Source organism: Chaetura pelagica, unplaced genomic scaffold (genome assembly GCF_000747805.2).
Source record: "Chaetura pelagica isolate M959 unplaced genomic scaffold, ChaPel_1.0 scaffold123, whole genome shotgun sequence".
NCBI lineage: Eukaryota > Metazoa > Chordata > Aves > Apodiformes > Apodidae > Chaetura > Chaetura pelagica.
The window spans coordinates 10,556,486-10,579,373 of NW_009953295.1; the positions used below are offsets into that span (position 1 = coordinate 10,556,486).

At 38.3% G+C, this 22,888-nt stretch overlaps 1 protein-coding gene across 1 annotated transcript in view; it reads left to right on the plus strand.

Moving 5' to 3' along the window:
- The window catches only part of NALCN (sodium leak channel, non-selective), a 214,233-nt gene that overhangs the window by 169,637 nt on the left and 21,708 nt on the right, over window positions 1-22,888 (plus strand). The window contains exons 17-29 of the mRNA XM_009997938.1: window positions 2,908-2,981; window positions 10,650-10,751; window positions 11,189-11,258; window positions 12,798-12,889; window positions 13,056-13,178; window positions 15,780-15,836; window positions 16,204-16,324; window positions 16,426-16,557; window positions 18,322-18,489; window positions 19,651-19,755; window positions 20,455-20,561; window positions 22,385-22,505; window positions 22,589-22,687. Coding sequence (XP_009996240.1) covers window positions 2,908-2,981; window positions 10,650-10,751; window positions 11,189-11,258; window positions 12,798-12,889; window positions 13,056-13,178; window positions 15,780-15,836; window positions 16,204-16,324; window positions 16,426-16,557; window positions 18,322-18,489; window positions 19,651-19,755; window positions 20,455-20,561; window positions 22,385-22,505; window positions 22,589-22,687 — 1,371 coding nt within the window. The remainder of the gene's footprint in view (window positions 1-2,907; window positions 2,982-10,649; window positions 10,752-11,188; window positions 11,259-12,797; window positions 12,890-13,055; window positions 13,179-15,779; window positions 15,837-16,203; window positions 16,325-16,425; window positions 16,558-18,321; window positions 18,490-19,650; window positions 19,756-20,454; window positions 20,562-22,384; window positions 22,506-22,588; window positions 22,688-22,888) is intronic.

Genomic DNA, 22,888 nt, shown 5'->3' on the forward strand with positions numbered 1-22,888 from the left:
GTTTGAAAAGTGAGTTGACCAAAAAAAAAAAAAAAAAAAAAAAAAAAAAAGAGCAGGAGAAGTAAATGCACTCTTTGCACAAATGTTCTGGTGCAACACCCCAGTTATTGGTTCCCTTTCCCTATTCCCAGGATTTCGTAGGCATTTTTATGTTTAAGCACCACTGGATAAAATTCATGAACAGCTTTAAGAGTAGGACCTAGAACTCAGTCTTTTCTCCTCCATGTCGGTGACTCCAGACCTGGGCTCCTTTCTGCTTCTTCTCTTCGTCTCTCTGGCTCTGTGGATGTTGCACCCCTGGCTGTGCAGTGGCCAAAAAACAGGGTGCAGTACTGTCCTTGCAAAATCTCCAGCAGTTGACTGGGGTGAAGGCATCAAGAGGAAAGGGGTCAAACCATTTCTAGCCGAGGCGTGCAAAGGATTGTCCACTATGCTTTTATGAAAAACATACATGACTGCTTTCTTCTTCGTTAGTCTTGCTACCTAGAGGGAGGATTCAGCAGTCCCTGGCAGACAAATGTGCTGGATGAAAATGGCCCTTTGGCCTAAACCTGCTAGCAGCTTTTCTTGAGATGTTCTTTGTCCTTGCTGGCACTAGATGGTTTAACACTTGCCTTGGGGAAGCACTAAATGTATCAGTACAAGCACCCAGGCTCCCTGTAAAGCCTTTGCAAGGAAGCAGACTTTGCTTTCCCAGGGCGTGTTCACTTGTTGAAGACCTGGGTGAATTGCCCTGCTTGGGCTACATGCTTAATGTCAAGGTGTTTTGATGCCTATTTTAAACACCAAAATACAGGTGGTCTGTGCCAGACAGGGAGCTGTATACCAGTTCAGGAAAAATTACTTGCCTCACCTTTTTTTCTGAAGTCAGATGAGCATGAACTACAAATATGGAAGGAAATTAATGCTGCCTGTGGTTGAACTCTTTTCATTTTTTAATGTGTTAACAAGAGAAGAATTTTTATTAGAAATAAATGGACGTAACACATGGGTAGGCAGCACACTGTTTTTCCCCTGATGTTTGATGTAATTGCAATTATTTTAAAGCAATTATATATCACAGGAAAAAAAAGCAACTGAAACAAATCAGCTGGTTTTCCCTCTTCGTTATTCCCATAAGTTTTGTGTTCCTAGTTGAGCTTTAAAACAATGATTAGATAACACCTGGCAGTAAGATAGGTACTCCTGTTGTTTGGAGGATTCTTTCTGCAATCCTGATAAGGGGAAAAATCAGTTATCTGGGATCCCACTTAAATTAATTTCACTGACATTAGAGGAAGAGAGATGTGAAAGAGTTGCCATTGCTTTCACCATTGTCAGTTATATCTAAATCCATAATAAAGTATTGTGGTGATAAATCCACTAAACCTGTGCTGAGGTACTGCAAATGAGTTAAAACCTACACAAATATGTTTCAATACATGAAATATTTAACCCTACCCAATATTTAATATCATGGTGTATCTCATACTGTGATTTTCGGTTTATTTTGATGTTAACCATATGCAGGCAATGGAACAATTTTTTTGTTTATATTAAGATGCTCAACAATTCAGTTACTATTTTTTAATCTTAACTGAAATGCCAATGCCTTACTTTCCAAACTACTTTCTGAAGTATTGCATGTTTTATTTCACTTTTCAAGTTACAGAATCTTAAAATAGCAGTATTTTCAACTAATCTGTGTTCTTACTTCCACATGCTGTACAGAGATGAGTTAGAACTTGAGAAAAGTTAAAGGGGCCACACTGGAAAATGCAAAGGTTAGGAAAGAGATAGTAGCTTAAAAAGCAATAGCCATTTTATTAAGGACAGCCAGTATAATTAACAAATTTTAAGGTATTTTCTAGGCTGCTGTTTTTCTCCAAACTAAGACATCTTATTGTGAATCAGTAAGTCAGTCTGTGTCTTCAGAGAAGTTCTAGCAAAATAATTTGTTGAATCACTCTCAATTTGAGGTAGTATTTTAAAAATCTATTACCTCCTTAGCTCTGACACAGATAAACTAAACAAATCCGATATTTATAATAAATAGAAATGTGCTTGAAGATTCCACTTTAGGTTGATCAAAAACCAGGTGATCTCTCAACCATTTACTTCAAGATAATGATCTCCAAACAGTTGACAGAGTTGAGTCTTACAAGGTGCCAGAAGCTTTCTGTTCATGACAGGTGCATTTCCTCCACTAAATTCATCATCTGTGCTTTGTTCCTTGATTTGCCATGTTTGTTAACCATTTGCTTGGAAATTGCTTGTTTTTTCATGTGTCTCAGTCCTTTATTTTAATTTTCAAGAAGGCCTGATCACAAGAATATGCCTAAAACACTGTCTATGACCAGAGGCAAGCACAAACACACATCAGGGGGGAAAAAAGGATCCTATCTTCATCTCACCTAGCTGTAGGCACTGAATGATACATCTAACCTTTGTTAGCTGGCTCTTCTGTATAGTGCAAGGCATCTCCAGGCTATGATCCATCCTAGTTGAAATCCAAATGGAGGAGGAATATCAAGGATTAAGACAAAGGTGTGACTCAGCTAAAACCAGAATAAAAGAAATCTGCAATAAAGGCAGTAATATTAGTGTTAGTTAAAAAATCTATCTGCTTTCTGCTTAGAACTAGCTAAGGGCTGGGAGAGGGAGGCTGAAAGCTGCAAGATAAGGCAAATATCTTAGACATTCCTTAAGGAATTTGCCCTATGTGACCATTTTGATCTTTTCCACCATCCTTTCTTTTCCTGGAAAAGGACACCTATGCCACAGACTGTGAAAAACAGCTTTATGAGAGGAACATTATGGGTTTAATTGAACATACACTCAGCACATTATGCTTCATTGGTCTGTCACATATACATGCTGTATTTTATGGCAACTAAAAAGAACACTGTCTTTTTCTTAATTTTATAGCTCCGTAAATCAGTTTTCAGTATCAGGGCAAGAAATCTTCTGGAAAAAGAGACAGCAATCAATAAAATTCTAAGGTAAGAGTCAGCAGTGATTTGATATTATTTTGACTGTCATCTGATTTCTCGTAACCTTGTTTTTCATGAATGTTACTGTGTATATATTTATGACAGTATATCCCTTTGTACTACATGTATTGCCTTCATCATCAAAGCTAAATTGTTCTTTTTTCTGGCTATATTATATGCCTGAACAGCAACAAGAGATTGTTCTCCTTCAGAATGTATTTGAATTCTGTGTTAGGCAAAAATATTTCAGCTCTTTTCACTTAAACAATAAAATGTTTCCTCGTAAGTGGTGTTATTTTGTCTAAAGAATACCAACCTAGTTCTTGCATATACAAGATGTATGCTAGAAAGCATGGACTACAGCTAATCATGTTCCAAGTAGGAAATGCACAATGAAGAAAATTTCAGAACTGTAACTTATGGAGAATGTTATCTTGGATGTCTTAGTGATAATGGCTCATTTCGGTATTCTGTATCAAAAAAGTACTCATTGCTGTTGGTAGATAATAAAGGTTGGTAAGTCTCCCAAGACCTATGTCTGAAGTTATCATATGGGTCACACCATGCTGCAGATTAATGACTGTCATTGATATAAGCTGTAATAGCAATGTCAGTGATTTATAGCTCATTCTTTTATATATATATATATATGTATGTATGTATGTATGTATGTATATATATTTACATTCTCACCCAAGCAGGTGCATCTCCAGAATATTGTGAATGAGTGGTCCCAAGTAAATACACAGCACAAACAGGAATAACTGTTCTGAGAAGCACAGCTGTGGGATTATATTAAGTATGGCAGTGTTGTGTGAGTAGCAGTGCACTGGGAATTCAGTGGGATTTCTGAATTATGAAGTTTCTTGTAAAGTGCCTGGTAATTACATGGCATTTGAGAAATATTACAGCTCTAGTTGTTTGAACTGCTCTATAACAATATGGCACAGGGAGAGCTGTAGAAATTATTGTGAAATTTTATATGTCCTTTAACCCATGGTAGTGAAAATGTGAACATTTGAATGCTCCTTGTCAAAATATTAATGAGAAATGTATCTACAAATGTTTCATTTTAACAAATCTTGGGGGTCTGTTTGTAAGCATTTCTTTCACTGATGTCAATGTACCTTTATTTTACTATCATTTCTGTTGCAGATAAATGATAACAAGGCCTAATGAAAAAACTTCTAAAAATACAGTTTTAGATACAGGCTTCATGGCAGTGTTCAATGCAGTGTTTGTAATGAAATTCGGTGTTATATTACAACTGTGAAATGTTATTGACACCTCTGGGGTTACACAAATGTCGGTTTGGCATGTTTCTTATACTATACTGCAGAGGAAACATGTAGACAAAGAGAATACTTTTTATATTTTAATTTTCTTTTAAACTGTGGCATTCTGAGGTGAGGACTTCACCCTCATCAAATCAAGATAAAAGCAAATTAGTTACAAACAGTTTAAACAGCTTTTTCAAACCCGATCACATTTAGTACTAACTCTGTATTACAAACAGCTGCATTTTTTTCTGAAAATCATTATGTATTTCTCTCAGCAGCCATAACCACTTCTAACAAATTTAATTCCTCCTTCAGTTTTTCTTACTTTTGTCTCACTCTCTCTTGGTGTGAGTATTTGCTTTTTGTCTTAAAAGCAAGTTCTGTGCCTGTGGCTCTTATGACCCTCATTCCTTGTGGGATCATTTCCTAAGGATAGGTATCTAGTCCTTTATTAGTCCTGTTGGCTTTCTGAAATAGAGAGGGTGGTGAAGGTCCAGTTAAAAATTTCTGTACAAACCTGTCCATTCTCTCCAGTGCTGAAGATAAGTTGTAAACAGCACAGAGTGGTGGAGAAATGGAGCCAGTTAAAAGTAGTCTCACATAGTCCAAAATATAATCAAAGTACCTGTAGTGCAAAACCTGATTATGGTGTCTATTAAACTATGCTTCACAGAGTCAAAGAATGGTTGAAGTTGGAAGGTACATCTGGACGTCATCTGGTCCAAACTCTCTGCTCAAGCAAGGAGACCCGGAGTCAGTTGCCCAGGACAATGTCCAGATGGCTTTTGAATGTCTCCAAGTTTGGGGACACTGCAACCTCTCTGGGCAACCTGCACCAGTGCTCAGTCACCCTCAGAGAAGGTTTCATGCCCTTATTACAAAAAATACAAGGAATAGCTTAACATTTCTCTGGTTTGTTGTTGAAATCAAACTCCCAAAATCACAAAAATTAATTGTATTCTAGAACATATATATATATATGCACACTAATATTTTTTAAACAGGCAACTCTTTATTTGCTTCTCGTTACAACTGATGCTACAGTCAAACCATAAACTGATGCTAGGGATATGCAATAGGTTTTTCTTGTATTTGGGGTTTGTCTGATGTGTTTACTAGGCCTGAGTGAATAACATAGCTTATGCTTAAATGGAACTTTCAGTTTCATAAACAGCTAATTGAGTGAAATGCATTTATCTTGTGTTTGAAACTGCCATGAGTGCATCTTGGGGAGCTGGAAGGAATGAAGAATTGCTTAAACTAAGTATCCAGTTTTACTAATTTGCTCATGTGCTAGCATATAATTCAGACAGTGTTCATACAAGTATTTCTGCAAATACAAAGATTTATTTTTTTTTCTGAATAGTAGAATGAGCAAGAAACAAGATTCTCTGTGCTTCTAGGAAAGTTATATAGTAAATCACTGAATAAATTCCCTCTGGACACTAATACTATAATACATCACCTCTCATAAGAGAATGATAAAACATTTTCATTAGTTTCTTTATCAGAGGTGTATAGACATATTGGTCAGAAGGTAAATCTGAAGGCCATGTTGTCCAACTGCCCACTTCAAGTGGGACTGTTGCTAACCCAGAATAAGATCAGTTTTGCATCTTTCCTCTGTTCTCATTCCAGCACTGCATTACCCTACCCTTGAGAGAGGGTTTACCTGATGCCCAGTGTGAACCCTGCAAGCCACTGTTTCTGGCTATGGCCCACTGTTTTGTCATCTCACAGTAAGAAGAATTTAGCTCCATGCTTTAACTTCCCCTTCATCAAAGTAAACAAGCCCAGCTCTCTCAAGTCTCCTGGGAGGTCACGTGTTGTAGGCCACTGACTGTTTATACCTGCTCCTGTCTTTCAATATCCCTTTTAAAGTACCCAAAAATTGTGTCCCAGGTGCAGCCTCTCCAGCTCTTGAGTAAAGAAAGGATAACTTCCTTTGAAGTGCTGGCTGCACTCCTCCCTAAAATAGCAGTCAGTTTGCCTTAGTGATGGCAGGAACACATTCATTCAGTTATCATCTAGCTAAGTCCACCCCATCCAAACCCAGTGTAAAGTCTAACTCCCAGATCCTTTTCCTCAGTCAGCCACTCCACAACCCGCATGGATGCATGGATCCATTCTGCTGTTCCAGATGTGAAACTTGGCACATTTCCTTGTCTGACATCTTGAAACTTTTGCTGACTCAGTCCTCAAGTTTATTAGGGTCCTTCTGGTTTAATTTTCTATCATTCAGTGTGTCAAACACTGCTTTTCACTTGTCCACATAGCCGGTTGTTTTATATGATGATGGTGATGATAAGAGTTGAGTGTTACATGTAAGTATCAGAAGAAAGCGCAACAAGGCAGATAACATGGTGGGAGTCTGTTAGAGACCATCCAGTCAGGACCAAGAGGCAGATGAAATATTCTATAAGCAGCTGGGGGAGGTCTCACAATCACCAGCCTTTTTTCTCATGGGGGACTTCAACTCACCAGATATCTGCTGGAAATACAAACAGCAGGGAGGAAACAGTCTAGGAGGTTCCTGGAGTGTGGAAGATAACTTCCTGACACAGCTGATGAGGGAGCCAACTAGGGAGAGTGTCCCACTGGGCCTGTTTTTTGTGAACAGAAAATGACTTTTGGGTGATGCGATGGTTGGAGGCTCTCTTGGGCATAGTGATCATGAAATTATAAGAGTTTGTTATTCTCACAGAAGGAAGCAGGGGAGTCAGCAGAATTTCTACCTTGGACTTCTGGAAGGCAGATTTTGGCCTGGTTGACAGAGTCCCTTGGGAGACAGACCTGAAGGGCAAAGGAGTTGTGACATTCAGGATGTACAGTGCTTGTCTCAAACGATCCAAGAGATAAGTGATGGACTGAGGCACTCGGGATATCTGTTGTCTGTCTTGAGATGGACTAAAGAGATGTCTCAGCAACCCACCCAAACTGTTTTACTCCCCGCCCTGCTATGTGTGCCTGAGAACTGGGGAGTTTAGTGTGGGACATGCTGAGATTGGAGACAAAGGATTTCTACAGCTGGCGCTGGGAGCAGAATATCCAATGATAACCAGGCCTTGATATCTCATGAAAACCACTGACATAGCAGGAAAAGATAAAGACTGCCAGTCTCAAGCCGCCTCCTAGGACCGAACCTCCACTGCGATAAACTAGTCCTGTGGTGCCAGTTGCCTCAACCTCCTGTTTTGCAAAGGCTGATCTCATTAATTAGCCAAACAAAGACTATCTGCAGGACAGAGCCCTGGCACCATACCCCCCTTGTATCTCGGAGAAGCACGGAAAAGATAGAAGGATTTTCTCACCTGTACAGGGAGAAAAGCGGGGGTGCAGTGGGCAAGAACTATATTTAAAATCTGGGATACTATGGGTGCAGGGAAGCACTTTTCCACCGATGATGTCACTGGACCGCAGTGGTAACTATTCTATTGCTTGCTATCCTCTGTATTTCTGCTTTCTCCTTTCTTTTCTGTCTGTGTTTTCCTCCCTGTCCTATCCACTCCAGGGACTTTGTTGTGTTACTGCAGTGAAGTTTCTTGTGCACGTGACATCTGACCTTGTTTGCATCTTAACTTCATTTGGGATCACCTTTAAACCTTTTCACAGGTCCTGCTGGACAACAAAGGGTGCAGCTGCTGAGTGGCTTATCCCAAAGATAAAAGATTAAAGGAAGATTAAAAGATTAAAGAAAATAAGTGACTACTTCTGTTTTCCCTTTAGACACATATGGAAGGAAACAAGAAAAAAAAACATGGAAAAGAAAAACCATGAATTAGCCAAGTTGTATTAATAATTCATTTTATTTTAACAACTAAATTCAAGTATCTTGTAACAATAGTATATTTTTCCCAAAGAACAGTTCTGTAGCCATGGTGAAAATGTGCATTTTGATTCCTATACAAACAGTACCTGACTGAATTAAATGTATAAAATGAAAGAGAGAAGCACTAAAACACCTATCAGTTGGATCGACCATGAGTATTGGGTTGTTACATTTAGCCATATATTCCAAGTTAGATGGAAGTATAATGAGAGGATAGAGTTACAGTGAAAGCAGTGCTGAATGAGGCTGATAACTGAGTGTTTTTCTGAAGCTGACCACACCCCTCAGACTTCAGTGTGAGCACATGAGAACTAAAGTACATAGTAATATATGCAGTTGCTGCAGTTACTGCATAATTATTCACTCATTAAAATAATGCAGAAAAACAACAAATTGGTATTATACTGGAATGCAAGAAGATGAGTAAACACTTGTTGCCTCCCTAAAAAGTCCAAGTGGGAGTCATCTGCAAACCATCTGCAGGAGACCTCAGAATGTTCATTAAAGGTATGGTATTTTGAAGTATTGATGAAAGCATTTAACATTTTACATTATTTCAAAAAATGTTACCTCAACACTTTGTCCACTAATTTTTTTTTCAGGGGTTCCAAAGCGTGAAATCATTTGAAGGACTTCAGAAATTTGGACCTAATAATTGTTAACAGGTAAAATACAAATTACGTGGTATCCCAGTATCATATTGTTCTGTATGGTCTTCAGCTGTAGCCTGGCTTTCTGATAACCTACTAAATTGTATTTTCTTTTTCAGGCTGTTTTATTACATTTGTGCTTTTCAAGGCAAATTTGGAGCACGTAGGTTGCAAGCTGCTGGACTGCAAGGTGGTATAAAGTCTATAAGCGGACGTATTCCTTCCTTCCTTCCTGTGGGGAACAGTCCATTTTCTCTCCCCCCCACATAAGACTAAACAAAATGCCTTTCAAAAAGCAGAGATTCAGTTCATTAAAAAGTATGAAGTTTTACCATCTGGGTCTTGTGTTTCTCTGAACAGTTGCGTAACACAAAATGAACAATAAGGCTTGCACTGTATAAACTTAAAATTGCAGCATTTCTGGAAAGGTAAAATGTTTTTCCAATATTGAAATTCCATTTCTCACCCATCAGAGGATTTGTGTGAGCTTTTTTAGTGGAAACCTCTCTTTTTCTTAAGCAAATTAATCTCATTGTGGCCCTCAAAAGAAAGATATGCATGCAGTGTTTAGCTGTCACACACTTACTAACCAAAAAATAGTCACTTCTGCCAAAATGTGTTTGCCAAAATTCAGCAAAAGCAAAATGAAATAAATGAGCAAACAAGTGAAAAATCCCACACAAGAAAATGCTGCAAATTGAATGCCTTCCCAGAGAGCAGGCATTTCATATTTCAGAATACTGGCTGGGCAGAGAATGGATTGAGAGGAGCCCTGAGGAAAAGAACTTGGGGGTGTTTGATGAGAAGCTCAACATGAGCTGGGTATGTGTGCTTGCAGCCCAGAAAGCCAACTGTGTCCTAGACTGCATCAAAAGAAGCGTGGCCAGCAGGTCAAGGGAGATGATTCTCCCCTTCTGCTCCACTCTCGTGGAGGACTGTGTCTAGTTCTGGAGCCCCCAACATGGAAGTACATGGCACTGTTACAAAGATGATCAGAGAGCTGGAGCACCACTGCCACAAAAACAGGCTGACAGAGATGGGGTTGTTCAGCCTGGAGTAGAAGAGCTCCTGGGAAACCTTTTGGCAGCCTTCCAGTACCTGAGGGGGCTACAGGAAAGCTGGGGAGGGACTTTTTAGAAGGGTATACAATGATACGACAAAGGGAAATGGTTTCAATCTGAAAGAGGGAATATTTAGGTTATAGATTGGGAAGAAATTCTTTTGTGTGAGGATGGTGAGATGAGGGCAGAGGTTACTTGGAGAAGTATTGACTGCCCCTTCCCCAGAAGTGTCCAAAGCCAAGTTGGACAGGGCTTGGCGCAACCTGGTCTAGTGAGATGTGTCCCTGCCCATGGCAGTGGGGTTGGAACTAGATGACCTTTAAGATCCCTTCCATCCCCAACCATTCTATGATTTTGTGATATCAGCAATGTGCAGCTTTTAATTTCAAACCATATGTGGTCCCAGTTATGTAGAACACTCAAAGATGTGCTCTAAGTCTTGATTGTGTACTGAAATATTTTGCCACGTACAACCCTGAAATGGACCTGCCCTAAAGCGACAGCTGTACATGTACTATTCCCTTCTTTCTTGTTGACAAGCTGTTTTTACTGATGATTAGTGCATTGCTTGACCATTTTCACACTTTGTGAAGTCTTCCAGGATTATAAATTCTACAGAAAACTGCAAAAAATGCGAAGAGGGGCCTTGCTAAGGCATGAAGAATGCTTATCAGATGACCCATTATTTTGTAGCATGGGGACCATCGCCAAGGAATTACGTTTTTATGGAAAGTCCATTTTTGTTTTATTGTTACTGTTTATTAAGCTGTGCACTTGCTTCCTAGAAAGTAAAGCTGACTTGTCTGAACACAATACCTCAGATATTATCATTTATACATCATTGTATTTCTTTGTAGGGCCTGTACTAGACAACGCATGCTGAGCGGATCCTTTGAGGGGCAGCCTGCAAAGGAAAGGTCAATACTTAGTGTTCAGCATCATATACGGCAAGAACGCAGGTAAACGTGGACAGAAAGGACGGGTTCAAAATATTCTTAAAAAAAGGTGACAAAAAGAATTGCATTTGAGCAATACATAACGTGAAAGACTGAAATTACTTACGTGTGCAAAGAACAGAGTTCTACATTCTTCATTGTAACCATGATGAAATTCATTGTATTGTATAAATGGGAAAAAAATGTCTTTTTATTTCAAATGTCATTTCCTTTGCCATCTACAAAGCTATCAATTTAAAGATCAGAAGGAAAGAAATTGGTTTATGTTAGGCTAGATTGAAAACAATTGAAGAACATATAAGCTTCTGATGTTAGCAAGAGAAAAATGATAAGAATTTGAGATATTGTGAGGCTGGAGAGCCGTTCTTTATAATGGCCATCCTATAAAGGTCAAAATTTCATCTTGAGATGTATTGCTAAATTGATTATGATTGTTTCAGGTCACTGAGACATGGTTCCAACAGTCAACGAATCAGCAGAGGAAAATCTCTTGAAACGTTGACTCAAGACGTAAGTCCTCATAGAAATTATTATTTCAGTTTGAGACTGTAAGAAATGAGAATATGTACTGTATAGTAAATGCTAGTGTAAGACTGTTGTCTATCTATGATCTTGTTTACAGTTTGTCTTTTGAAATCTTGAAAGGAAGTCATAAAACAAATAATGTAATCGCATTAGAATTATCATCAAAATAGTTGACAGTCATTTCAGTGATAGACTTACTGGTATCGAAACACTTGCTGAGATTGATTCGCTGATGCTGTAGATACTGCATTAAGAACACAACAATTGCTACCCAGAACACTTTAAAAAGCCTTGCTCTGGAATTATACAAATTACTCAGGCTGACAAAACAGCACTTCTGAGTCTCCAGTGGAAGTTTAATGATATTTTTCAACCACGAGAACTGTCACACAATAGGACAAAGGGAGAAGAGTCATTACAGATTTTACTGTGCTATCGTTTCATGCGGTTAAGTGCATTTTCAGTTCTGCAAATTTATGATGACATTTTGTGGATTTCTGTGACTAGAAAGACTCAAGAGCTGATCTTAGTCCCTCTGTTTCCAAACTGTTGAAGTCATTTTCTAGATGTGCTTCATACCTAAAAACAACTGTGTAAGAAGTAATTAATTAATTACCCTGCATGGTGGTAGAAAGAAGCCATAGGCAACTAGTATTTCAAAGCAGATATTGCTTTTCTTTTGTCCCATAGTAAGGGTAACACCCAGAATTACTTGTCCAGGAGTGCTCCAAAGGCTCATTCAACTCTAAATAGTAGTATTAATTGTACCCTCCACTGGATGAGCTCAGACAACTGTCCTCCCTCTCTCTCCTCCCTCCCTGTGCTCTGCAGTCACTACCTGTACATTCTGCACAACTCACTGCCTGGCACGATGTGCAGCAGGCTTGAGAAGCTGAAAGGGTGTCTAAAGCCTTTTGTTTCCCACTCTTTGTCCTTAGTAACTTCAATGGTATTAATTCCAGTTCAGAGAGATCGCCTGAGCTTACAGGACCTTTGCTTTTTAAGTTAAAAGTTGCATTTGATGAGACTTCACACTGAAATTAAAACGGAAAGTAACTTTGATGGAAATAAGCAGTCTTGTTCTGTAGATGGATTGATAGATACTGTACAATATGCTTGATGGAGTTGATGTGCAGTACATTTGGAAATAAAGATTTTTCCTTTGAATCTTTCTATGTAAAAAAAATGTTTCAGATGCTTTCATCTGAAACATTAAAAAAAAACAACCCATAGACCTCATTTAAAAGGAATTATTTTCCCTCTAGCACTCCAACACAGGGAGATACATCACACTGAAATTAAAACGGAAAGTAACTTTGATGGAAATAAGCAGTCTTGTTCTGTAGATGGATTGATAGATACTGTACAATATGCTTGATGGAGTTGATGTGCAGTACATTTGGAAATAAAGATTTTTCCTTTGAATCTTTCTATGTAAAAAAAATGTTTCAAGATGCTTTCTCTGAAACATTAAAAAAAAAACAACCCATAGACCTCATTTAAAAGGAATTATTTTGCTTCTAGCACTCCAACACAGTGAGATACAGAAATGCACAGAGAGAAGACAGTGAGATAAAGATGATCCAAGAAAAAAAAGAACAAGCTGAAATGAAAAGGTATTTAAAAATCAAAAGTCTGAGTGCACACGTTTCTGTATTAAGTATTCTCTGTATGAAGTAAGAAGTATGGAGAGTTCTGATGAAAAAAAGAACAAAGTGTAATGAATATTTTTACCAGGTATAATGCATACCACTTAATAATTTAAGTTCTGTCTTTCAAAAGGAAAGTCCAAGAGGAGGAGCTGCGAGAGAATCATCCATATTTTGATAAACCACTTTTCATAGTTGGTCGTGAGCACAGATTCAGGAATTTCTGCCGAGTGGTGGTACGAGCTCGCTTCAACGCGTAAGTTGACTCCATGTCAACGGTTGGTTCCAGCAAGGATTTCCCTTCAAGTCCTCAAAAATAGAGGTCTAACTTTTATTCTGAAAGGAAAACTGCATATAACGTGGTCACCACATGAGCTGGCAGTCAGTTGCCTACAGGATGGTCTTGCTGTTGGAGGAGGGAAGCAATAACATGCTGCATAAGGGCAGGCGTGTTTGAGCAGTCTGTGACGCTGAGAAGGGACAAGACCATGGGGAAACTGCAGGTGTGAGCTGAGAGGAAAGGATAATGTTTTATACCCCCATTTTTAGACCTTGGGGAATCAGCTTGCTATTCCCTTCCTGTTCCTCATCATAAGGCAAAGCAACAGTTACTCAAAGAATAGGAAAGATGAAGAGAAATGAATCCCACCTGTGCTCACCCAGACTCCTTAGCCCATAATTAGAGACCCAGAATGGGATGGGAACATGTTCAGCTGTGAGAGATAAAGGAAAAAAGCTGAGACAGGCACAAACCAGGAAGACTCAGTAACTAAGCTGTAGGTGCATGCAAGTGTGGCATATAGAGATCTATGTTCAAGCAGCTTGATATAAAATAATCTTATAGCTCTCCTTTTAAACCTCTTTCTGTCACTTGCACCCTGATTTTGGAAGGTTCATGCATGTCACCTTGCAATCAGGCAGCAAAAGACAGAAGACAGTTCAAGACTATCGGCTTGGCACTTGGAAGACCTTGTTTCAGCAGCTGTTTTAATATTGATTTTCTCTGTACCTTTCAACAAAGTACTTCTAGGTAGAACAGCAGGAAGGTTAGATACTCTGTTTTAAAATTCCCATTTTTAAATGTTCTACCACCTGTGTAGAAGCACATCTTTGAATTGGGTGCCTACTTTTCTATGCAATTGCTAACTTGATTGCAGTTTCCTGGTCCGTGAAGCAGTTGCAAAATGAAACGGCTAAACAAAGCACAAAAACATATATTCCTATCCAGTTGTCAAATGTCTTCATCTCAGTGCCTGTTAGCATTATGGAATGCCTGTGGGTAACAGGTTACTTACATTATAAACAGTTTAATTACAATGTTTGCAATTATAAGAATAAACTGATTTTGTTAAACAGTCAATTTTTCACTAACTGTTTCACCCAGCTTGCCAAGAAAGGTATTCTAGAGATCTTTTTCAGACTGATAGGATTAATGTTTTCTTCTAGTAAAAAAGGCTGAGGGATGCCACTGTATGCAATGTGAGCAAGCAGTAGGAGTTTAAGATGACACAAAGTCAGTGGGTTCAATGGGAAGACACCAAACCCAGTATATTCTGTATGCTGACTGGTGTAAGTGGGTGAACCTGGCTTGTGGAAGATGCCTCTTGTTATCCTTGTATGCATCTTGCATTATTGTAATTAATAACCATGGAATCTTTTGTGGTAATGCCTCTGGTCACCTCAGTCCATTTTTCACTTTAAGATCAGTGAGGAAGTGATGACAATTTCACATCCCACTGACTAGAGCACTCAAATGGGATATAGGATATCTCAGTGCAGATTCTACCTTGACATTATTTGGTACAAGGATGTGGAAGATAAGTAAGTACACCTAACCACTGGGACAGGAGAGCCTCCTTGCAAAGGATTCTTGTAGGTTCTCCTCCTGAAACCATTCTGCTTTCTGTAAAAGAGCTGAAAAATTGCTGGAACAAGAACAAGAACTTTACTCTTGTCACCTAGATATGTGCTTATTACTTATAGTATGGTTCTTACCCTATGGGTACCTAATGAGTATCTGCATGTGGTAGGTGAAGTATAGCAATTTCATAGGAAAATGCAGTGATGGAGAATCTAGAAATATTCATCATAAAATGATTAAAAGAGTAATAAAACAAATAGGCCTTGTGGAAGGATTTGTGTGTGTGTGTCAACTGAGGATATAATAGAATCATAGAATGATTTGGGTTGGAAGGGACCTTAAAGATCATCTAATTCCAACCCCCCTGCATGGGCAGGGACACCTCCCACTAGATCAGGTTGCTCAGAGCCCCATCCAACCTGGCCCTGAACACCTCAAGGGATGGAGCTTCCACAACTTCCCTGGGCAACTTGTTCTACTGTCTCACTGAAGAATTTCCTCCTAATGTCTAACCTAAATCTTCCCTCTCCCAGTTTGATCCATTACCACTTGTCCTCTCACTACAAGCCCTTGTAAAAAGTCCCTTTCCAGCTTTTATTCAGCCTCCCTTCAGGCAAAAAAAAATAAATAAAAAAAATAAAGAACTCCTGAGGAAGCACTTTGAAACATAAAATTCAGTAGCAAATTCTCCTCTGCCCTGTCCCCAAGTGAAATACAAAATCAAATCCTTGCTTACAAAAGCAGGACCCGAAAGACTAGCAGTTTAAACAATCATTAGAGGAATTACAGATAGGCCATGATTTAAAGTGATATTAATTGTGTAGATAATATGATTAAAATTAAGTTAAATTTATAGAGACATTTAAAATTAAGCCAAGATAAAATGTAATCTTTTGAATTTTAATAAAAATTACTTTGAGGTGATGGATGTATCGTGTAATTATAATGCGTACTAAAATAAAATGTAAATAACTGTCTCTTTTCTTCTTTTCATAGCTCTAAAACAGATCCTGTTACTGGAGCTGTGAAAAATACCAAATACCATCAGCTTTAGTAAGCACTGCAAAAGTAACTGCTTGGCCACTTAAGCCTGCAGTATAAGTGTGAGCTCACACATGCATGTGTGTGGGTATGTGTGCATGCAGATGTGCAGGTCTTTATTTTTCCCAAGAAGATTTTTCTCTTAATGGAATTGTTTGGGGAGGAGGATGAATAGGAAGAGGATTTTTTTTTTATCAGACTTGTCTTCTACACTTGCATGCAATTTCCCTATTTGTAGTATGCATTTCTGAAATGGTGAAATATTTGGCACTCTTCAGCTTAATTTGTTTTTCATAGCAAAGCTATGTGATGTAGGCACAATAGAAATGAAAGCAATCTTGGCATTTCTGTAATGGCTATCCTTACGTATTGTTCACAGTGACTTGCTGGGCTTGGTTACTTACCTGGACTGGGTCATGATCATTGTTACTATATGCTCCTGCATTTCCATGATGTTTGAATCCCCCTTCAGAAGAGTTATGCATGCTCCAACACTCCAGGTACTGTCACTGAATCATTTTACATGTAATGAAACACAACCACCTGCATTCTCTCCATGGCTTATTCCTAAATTCTGTTTGTTCTCTGCTCTGGTTTTCAGATTGCTGAATATGTTTTTGTAATATTCATGAGCATTGAGCTTAATCTGAAGATTATGGCAGATGGCTTGTTTTTTACACCAACAGCTGTCATTAGGGACTTTGGAGGAGTTATGGACATATTTATATATCTTGTAAGTTTTTATGGGATGTTTCTGTAGCATTCTTAATTTTGATCTCTTTGGATATATGAATGTTTGTAATGGTAAAAAGTCTGGCTCTGCACCCTTATGTAAATGCAGTAGTGTAATCTGTGTACAAACACCACTGTTTTTCTGTGCAGTCCTGTCAGTTATGTATACAAATATTTGTTGAGACATCTTGAAGTACACTGACATGTGATATGTGCCTGGCAATTTAGTGTAGGGCCTTTCCATGGCCCCTTTTTGTTGTTTATTTGTTGGTATGTTTTAATTATCAGGCCTGATTTCATTCCAAGGAAAATTTGAGATCTCTAACCATGCTTCAGTACTTTTATGAAGGAGAATATTTTGTCTGTTTCTTAACCACTGATTGCTTCCTCCCCTCTCAACAGTTCCCCTGCTTTTTAGGAGGTGTTTCTAAACTCTCTGCCATTTGACAAAAGGGCTCATCCTTGTTACTGATGTTGCTGTATCAGAAAGAAAGCAGAAAGAAAGCAAAGCAGCATCTTTCCATCTTCTATTCCTATCAGTACTGGTTCTAAGGAAAAAATTGTTCTATTATTTTCTTTGTCCCCCCAAAATTTCTTGCATTCCATTCAAATACAAGGGTCTGTTTCTTCTTCACATACTGCAATAAACATATCAAGATTTGTCAAAAGCGGAGCTTAGTATAATAAAGTATGAAATATTTTCTAACTGGAGAATTTACTAAGCAAAATGACTGTGATGGATTTAAATTAAATCTTTCAGAGATTAATCTACCAGACAGATGTGCTGCATAAAATTTGTCACGATCAATTTGTATCAAAGATTCCATTGTTAGCATAAATAAAAAGATGCATACTTACACAAAACTCCACTGCAGTATGCATAATCTTATGTGCATTAGTCCCTTGAAATCCCTCCGATTCCCTCTGCTTGTCGGAAGGAAAATTTAGGTGATGTAGCTTGGATATTCCAACAGTGCCTGTGGTGGTCTTAAAAGAATATGACAATCAGAAGCCCTGGCAAATCTTTTTGTTTTAGTGAGGCACCTGTCTTTTACCACTGGTTTTTTTTTAACAAATTGTATTAGGTTTTAAATTGTATTGGTGATATCAGCTCTATCCATTTTTTGTGCACTTTTTGTAAAACTCTCTCCTCTATCCCCTTCTAACAACACCAGCTTTATATATGTTGGGGTTTTTTTAAATAAATAATTTATAGACATTATCACCGATAACCATCTGTTGGAGATTGTTTAGACTACAAGACACAACTATGCTGTTTTAAAACACTTTTGAATGCATAATCTTTACGTAATAAAAACACACATTGACAAAACTAGTTATGCCTGTGACAACGTGGTAGGAAAAACTGGTGAAGCAATTGTGACAGACTTTGCAAGTCAGGATGTCTCAGGTTCAGGATGGAATCTCTGTTTGAAATGAGAAGGGAGAAGAGAGATTATGCTTCCTGCTCCAAGAATATTTTTTGTGTCTCAGCCAATTTGATTTCTTCTTTTGAAGCTGTTTCATCTGCTGAAAAGAATAAAATAGATTTTGATTCAAAGGGGAAGACAGAGGCTGAAGCTGATGTCCATTAGTTAAGACAATCAGCCAGGGCACAGGATATCCAAGTCCTTTTTCTAAATTAGGCTTTTTTTAACCTTCATCTTCTCAATTTTAAGGAAGTGTTTTTTGATCTTGTGTGCTGTGACAGTGTAAGACACTAAGCCTAATCCCTCTATGTCTTTTCCTGCCCTCTCTCCTCAAGGTGAGTTTGATATTCCTGTGCTGGATGCCTCAGAACGTCCCTGCCAAATCCGGGGCTCAGCTCCTAATGGTTCTGCGCTGCCTCCGACCTCTGCGGATTTTCAAACTGGTCCCTCAGATGAGGAAAGTGGTGCGAGAGCTGTTTAGTGGTTTTAAGGAAATCTTTTTGGTATGTGCCAGATATTATGTTCTTGTTGTTAAAAAGAAGATACGGAGGAGTAAAAAGATACTACTTCGCTCTAATGTTTATGTTTCCTGATCTTTTCTCCATCGTTGTCTGTATACTTTTCTTGCAGGTACCAATGCAGATGATGACAGAGTGGGTTAAAAATTAGGTATATATGCTGAATAAAGTCACTGTAATAGTTCTTTTGTAATTTGTTTTATTTTTTCAGTATGTATTTGGCCATAATTACATAGGAGGACTACTGAAACAAAATCTACCTCTTATTCACAGTTGTAGTTGGGGAGGGAAGGTGATAAGTAGGGTATGGCAGCTCTGCAGGAACAAACCTGGTTTCCAAGCTTAAGGTCAATACCTCCAAGTTTTTTCAGAGGCAACCAGAGACAATGCAGTTGTTCATCACAGATCTGAATCTCGTTATGTAATTGTTATTATTGCGATCATGATTATGCAGTAGTGATAATAACAACAACAATGGAATCTGTGATTGTTGATCAGAAACTGTTCTGTTGCCTTGGGACCCAACTGTCTCTAAGTGACATGTCAGCCTAAGCAACAGACATTTTATTCCTGAGCAGAATACTGTATTGGGTTAGACTGTTAAAAAATCTGAGCTGCAAAATACTTGAAGACAGTAATAGAACAAGGACAAAAACTATAAAGCTAGTTATCATTTCATAGATACTATATCCTGCTAAATATATTTATATCATAAATTGCTCATGCATATCTTTATTGTAGCTATCCTGGAATTAAATATCTAACTATAGCTTACTCAGGTTGATGAGTAAAGCCTGATTCAGCAGAACAGAAGCAGCACATATTTAAGTACTTGAAGAGTTATCTTTAAGGTGAATGACAACTATTACACATGCAGGATTTAGGAAGGTTGTACACTGGGTGCAAGAAAGCTTTGGTCCTTATCTACAATTCTTAGATACCATGTTAATAATAATACAGTACCTTTTTTCTGGGTCAGAGCCTAAAGTAACATCTTGGTCATTAAAGCCTTATCTCCAGGTGTATACAACAAAAAAAGATCCTCCCTGCAGCTCACATACAGATCTGACCCCCTTTCTCAGGATCTCACCCCTTTTCCTGCGTTTGCAAGAGGAGGGCTTGACAATTCTAGCTTCATCTTTACAGGTCTCTATTCTTTTGCTGACGTTAATGCTGGTTTTCGCAAGCTTTGGAGTGCAGCTGTTTGCTGGAAAACTGGCTAAATGCAACGATCCACACATCATCTCTAGGGTAAGAACTGCTTTACTGCTTCAAAATCATAGTATGCTGTGCCATTTCTGCCTGCTGGGGAATGCACTGGGGAAATCGGAGCTTTCATAGAAGAGTTGTAGATCTTGGGCACTTTCTTCTTCAGAAAGAGGATGATAGAGGAATTGGTGACAAAGGAGTGAGTAAAGGTAAGGATGAGTTTTCATGTGAAGAAGTAAACCAAGTCCAAATATTGGGGAGTCTGAAAAAAATCTGTCAGATTCATGCCATATTGTCTACAAAGGACTGGATGTCACGTGGAATTAAGCACTGACACCTTTGCATTCCTAGGTCAACATCCATAAAATGGGTTAGGCTGCTAGAGGTCAAAAGCGCTGGGAATGCTGTGTAGTTTACATGAAAAAGTGAGCTGTGTTTCTTACTCCATTTGGAGAAGTATAATCACCTAAAGAGAGCAATGGTCTTTAGGAAAGAGGTGAAAGGGTAGATAGTAATGCAAAATGAAAAGTACTCTCAGTCCTGGGAGGAGAAGAGGTTTTTTTAATCCTTCCTAAGATACATTTTTCCTTTGGGTAAAGACTATTAATCTCAGGCTTGTAAATAACCTTTCATTTCTGTTTACATTGCTTCCCCATCATGGCAAGTGTGCTGTTTATGCTGCATTTTGGCATCTGTCACAGGCCATTATTTAATCTCATTCTATGGTTTATTTCCCTATAGGAAGATTGTCATGGTATCTTCAGAATAAATGTCAGTGTTTCCAAAAATCTCAATTTAAAGTTAAGACCTGGAGAGAAAAAGCCTGGATTTTGGGTGCCACGAGTCTGGTGAGATTGCTATATATTATCTTATATTTCTTAAAAATGTCAGCTGTTGATGTAGAAAGTGGCTCAAATCTCATGCCACTAAACTACAAATGGAGGGGTTTTATTGTAAGTCAAATGATAATAAGGTTAAAAATTCTGGTGTATTTAGTTAAATGCCAGGTACATTAAACCTTTCCAGACTTAACCTGCTGTTCTATTCATAAAACAGAAAGGAAAAAATTGCCTGTGGGTACTGAACCTAGATAAGAATTATATATGCTTATTACTGCAGTGGGAGTTATTGGCTTGAACAAAGATTATCACTTAACTGTGCTTTAGTGCTATTATGAAAAGATCTTGAGAGCCACACATCAACAACAGAACCTAAGAATAATTAGAAAAAGATGGGAAGAAAAAGAAATGCAAATGAACCTGTGTACAGCTACCCACAAAAAAAGCAATGAACAAGTCATATCTAAAACCAGCCTTTCTCTTCTATGGCCATCAAACATGCCAGCTAGGAGCTTCTCTCTGTTTCCAATGCCAGGAATCATTGTGTTCTGTCTGGTGCAGCAAGTGGAGTAGAAATTAGGTTTATGATTAGTATTCTGTTAAACTTAGTTTAATATTTCCCAACACCTGAACAGGCAAAAAATCCCCTTTATTTAATTGTTTGAATTTTAAAGTTGGCTACCATTTTGCAAAATCAGCTATACAGCCACAATTATTTTAACTGACTATGTGCATGAATAAAGAATGTACCAGCAGTGGTAGTTTCAGAGCTAATCAAATAATATGCTGTGATTTGAACAGCCGGTGAAACTCTGACATCTGCAGAAGTCTTTGTTTCTGTTTGCTTCAGACAAATTCTTCCTCGAGTAAGCAAATTAAATCCTCTTCTGCTTGATCCAGAAATAAGCAAGAACTGTCCAAATCAGCATAACTGTAAACTTTGGGGAATGCTTTGTTATTGCAGAAAAACTGTTTTGCCACAAGGACAGTCATACCACCTGTTGGCTGTGCCAGGCCAGATATTCAAGAGCCAGATGTTGGTACAAGGACCACATTTAAAATAAATATCTGCACGGGAGAGCTGTTTTTCACTGAATGGTTGGGTTTTCAAAAGCACCAATCACTAAACAATTCTTCTGGAATACTGCTATTTACCTTATTAATTCTCGAACATTGATTGTGCTCCTTGGATTATCTGTCTGGTATTGCAGAGGCAAAGCAATGTGCAAACCTAGCGCAAAGAGGGCGCTTTTAATGTTCAACTGCCAACATCCTCTTGAATCTCAACTGATAAAAAATCCCTGAGCACATGATACAAGAAAGCCCAGAAATGGGATGTCCTCTTAGTTAGCTTTGCTTTAGACCATCAGGTCCCAATGATAATGAAACAAGCAACATTTTCTAAATGATCTTGCTGACTTTGGAGTCTGAATCATTTATATGAGTATGAGACTGATCTCCTTGAGGTAAATTTATTTTAAAATCTGGCCAATGCTATCAGATCCATTTTTTCATGAATGCTGTACTTTGCTAATTTTAATGACAAAAAGCACTAAAATGCAGCAACGTGTTGCAAGCTTCATTACTGTGAATCAGATTCTGAATAAAAAAATAAAATATATGTAGGGATCAAGAAAAAATATGCTGTACCTATTTATTGCAGTTGCTATTGTTTTGCTATTCTTGAGACAGAATTTGGAATGATAGATTTCATAAGCTTTCCCACCAGTTTGGTAAGGTCTTTAAATGCTCGTTAGACTATGAAGAACCAATGTAACAAATGGAAATACCACCTGTTCTGAAGTTACACCTATTTATGTTCTGCATTTCAGGGCAAATCCTCGGAATTTTAATTTTGATAATGTGGGGAATGCAATGCTGGCACTATTTGAAGTTCTTTCTTTAAAAGGCTGGGTGGAAGTCAGAGATGTCATTATTCATCGCGTTGGGCCGGTAAGGAAACACATCAGAGTCTTTGAATCTACAGCACATACTTTTGTTGGTTTTAACGATTAATCATATTCTTGTCTACTCAGATCCATGGAATCTACATTCATGTTTTTGTATTCCTTGGCTGCATGATTGGATTGACCCTTTTCGTTGGAGTTGTCATCGCTAATTTCAATGAAAACAAGGTACTGAGTGAGGTGGTTTATTGTGTGTGTAGAACTGGCTCTGTAAGAAACCTGCAATTAATATTGCACAGTGTGCTACCTGTTAAGACTGCCTTAAAGACTGGCATACCACTCATACTTTGCAAGCCTGCCCATATGGTTTCAGACACACCTGATCCGTATGTGCTACAGAACTCAAGGCCAGGATGGCAGCAATGCATC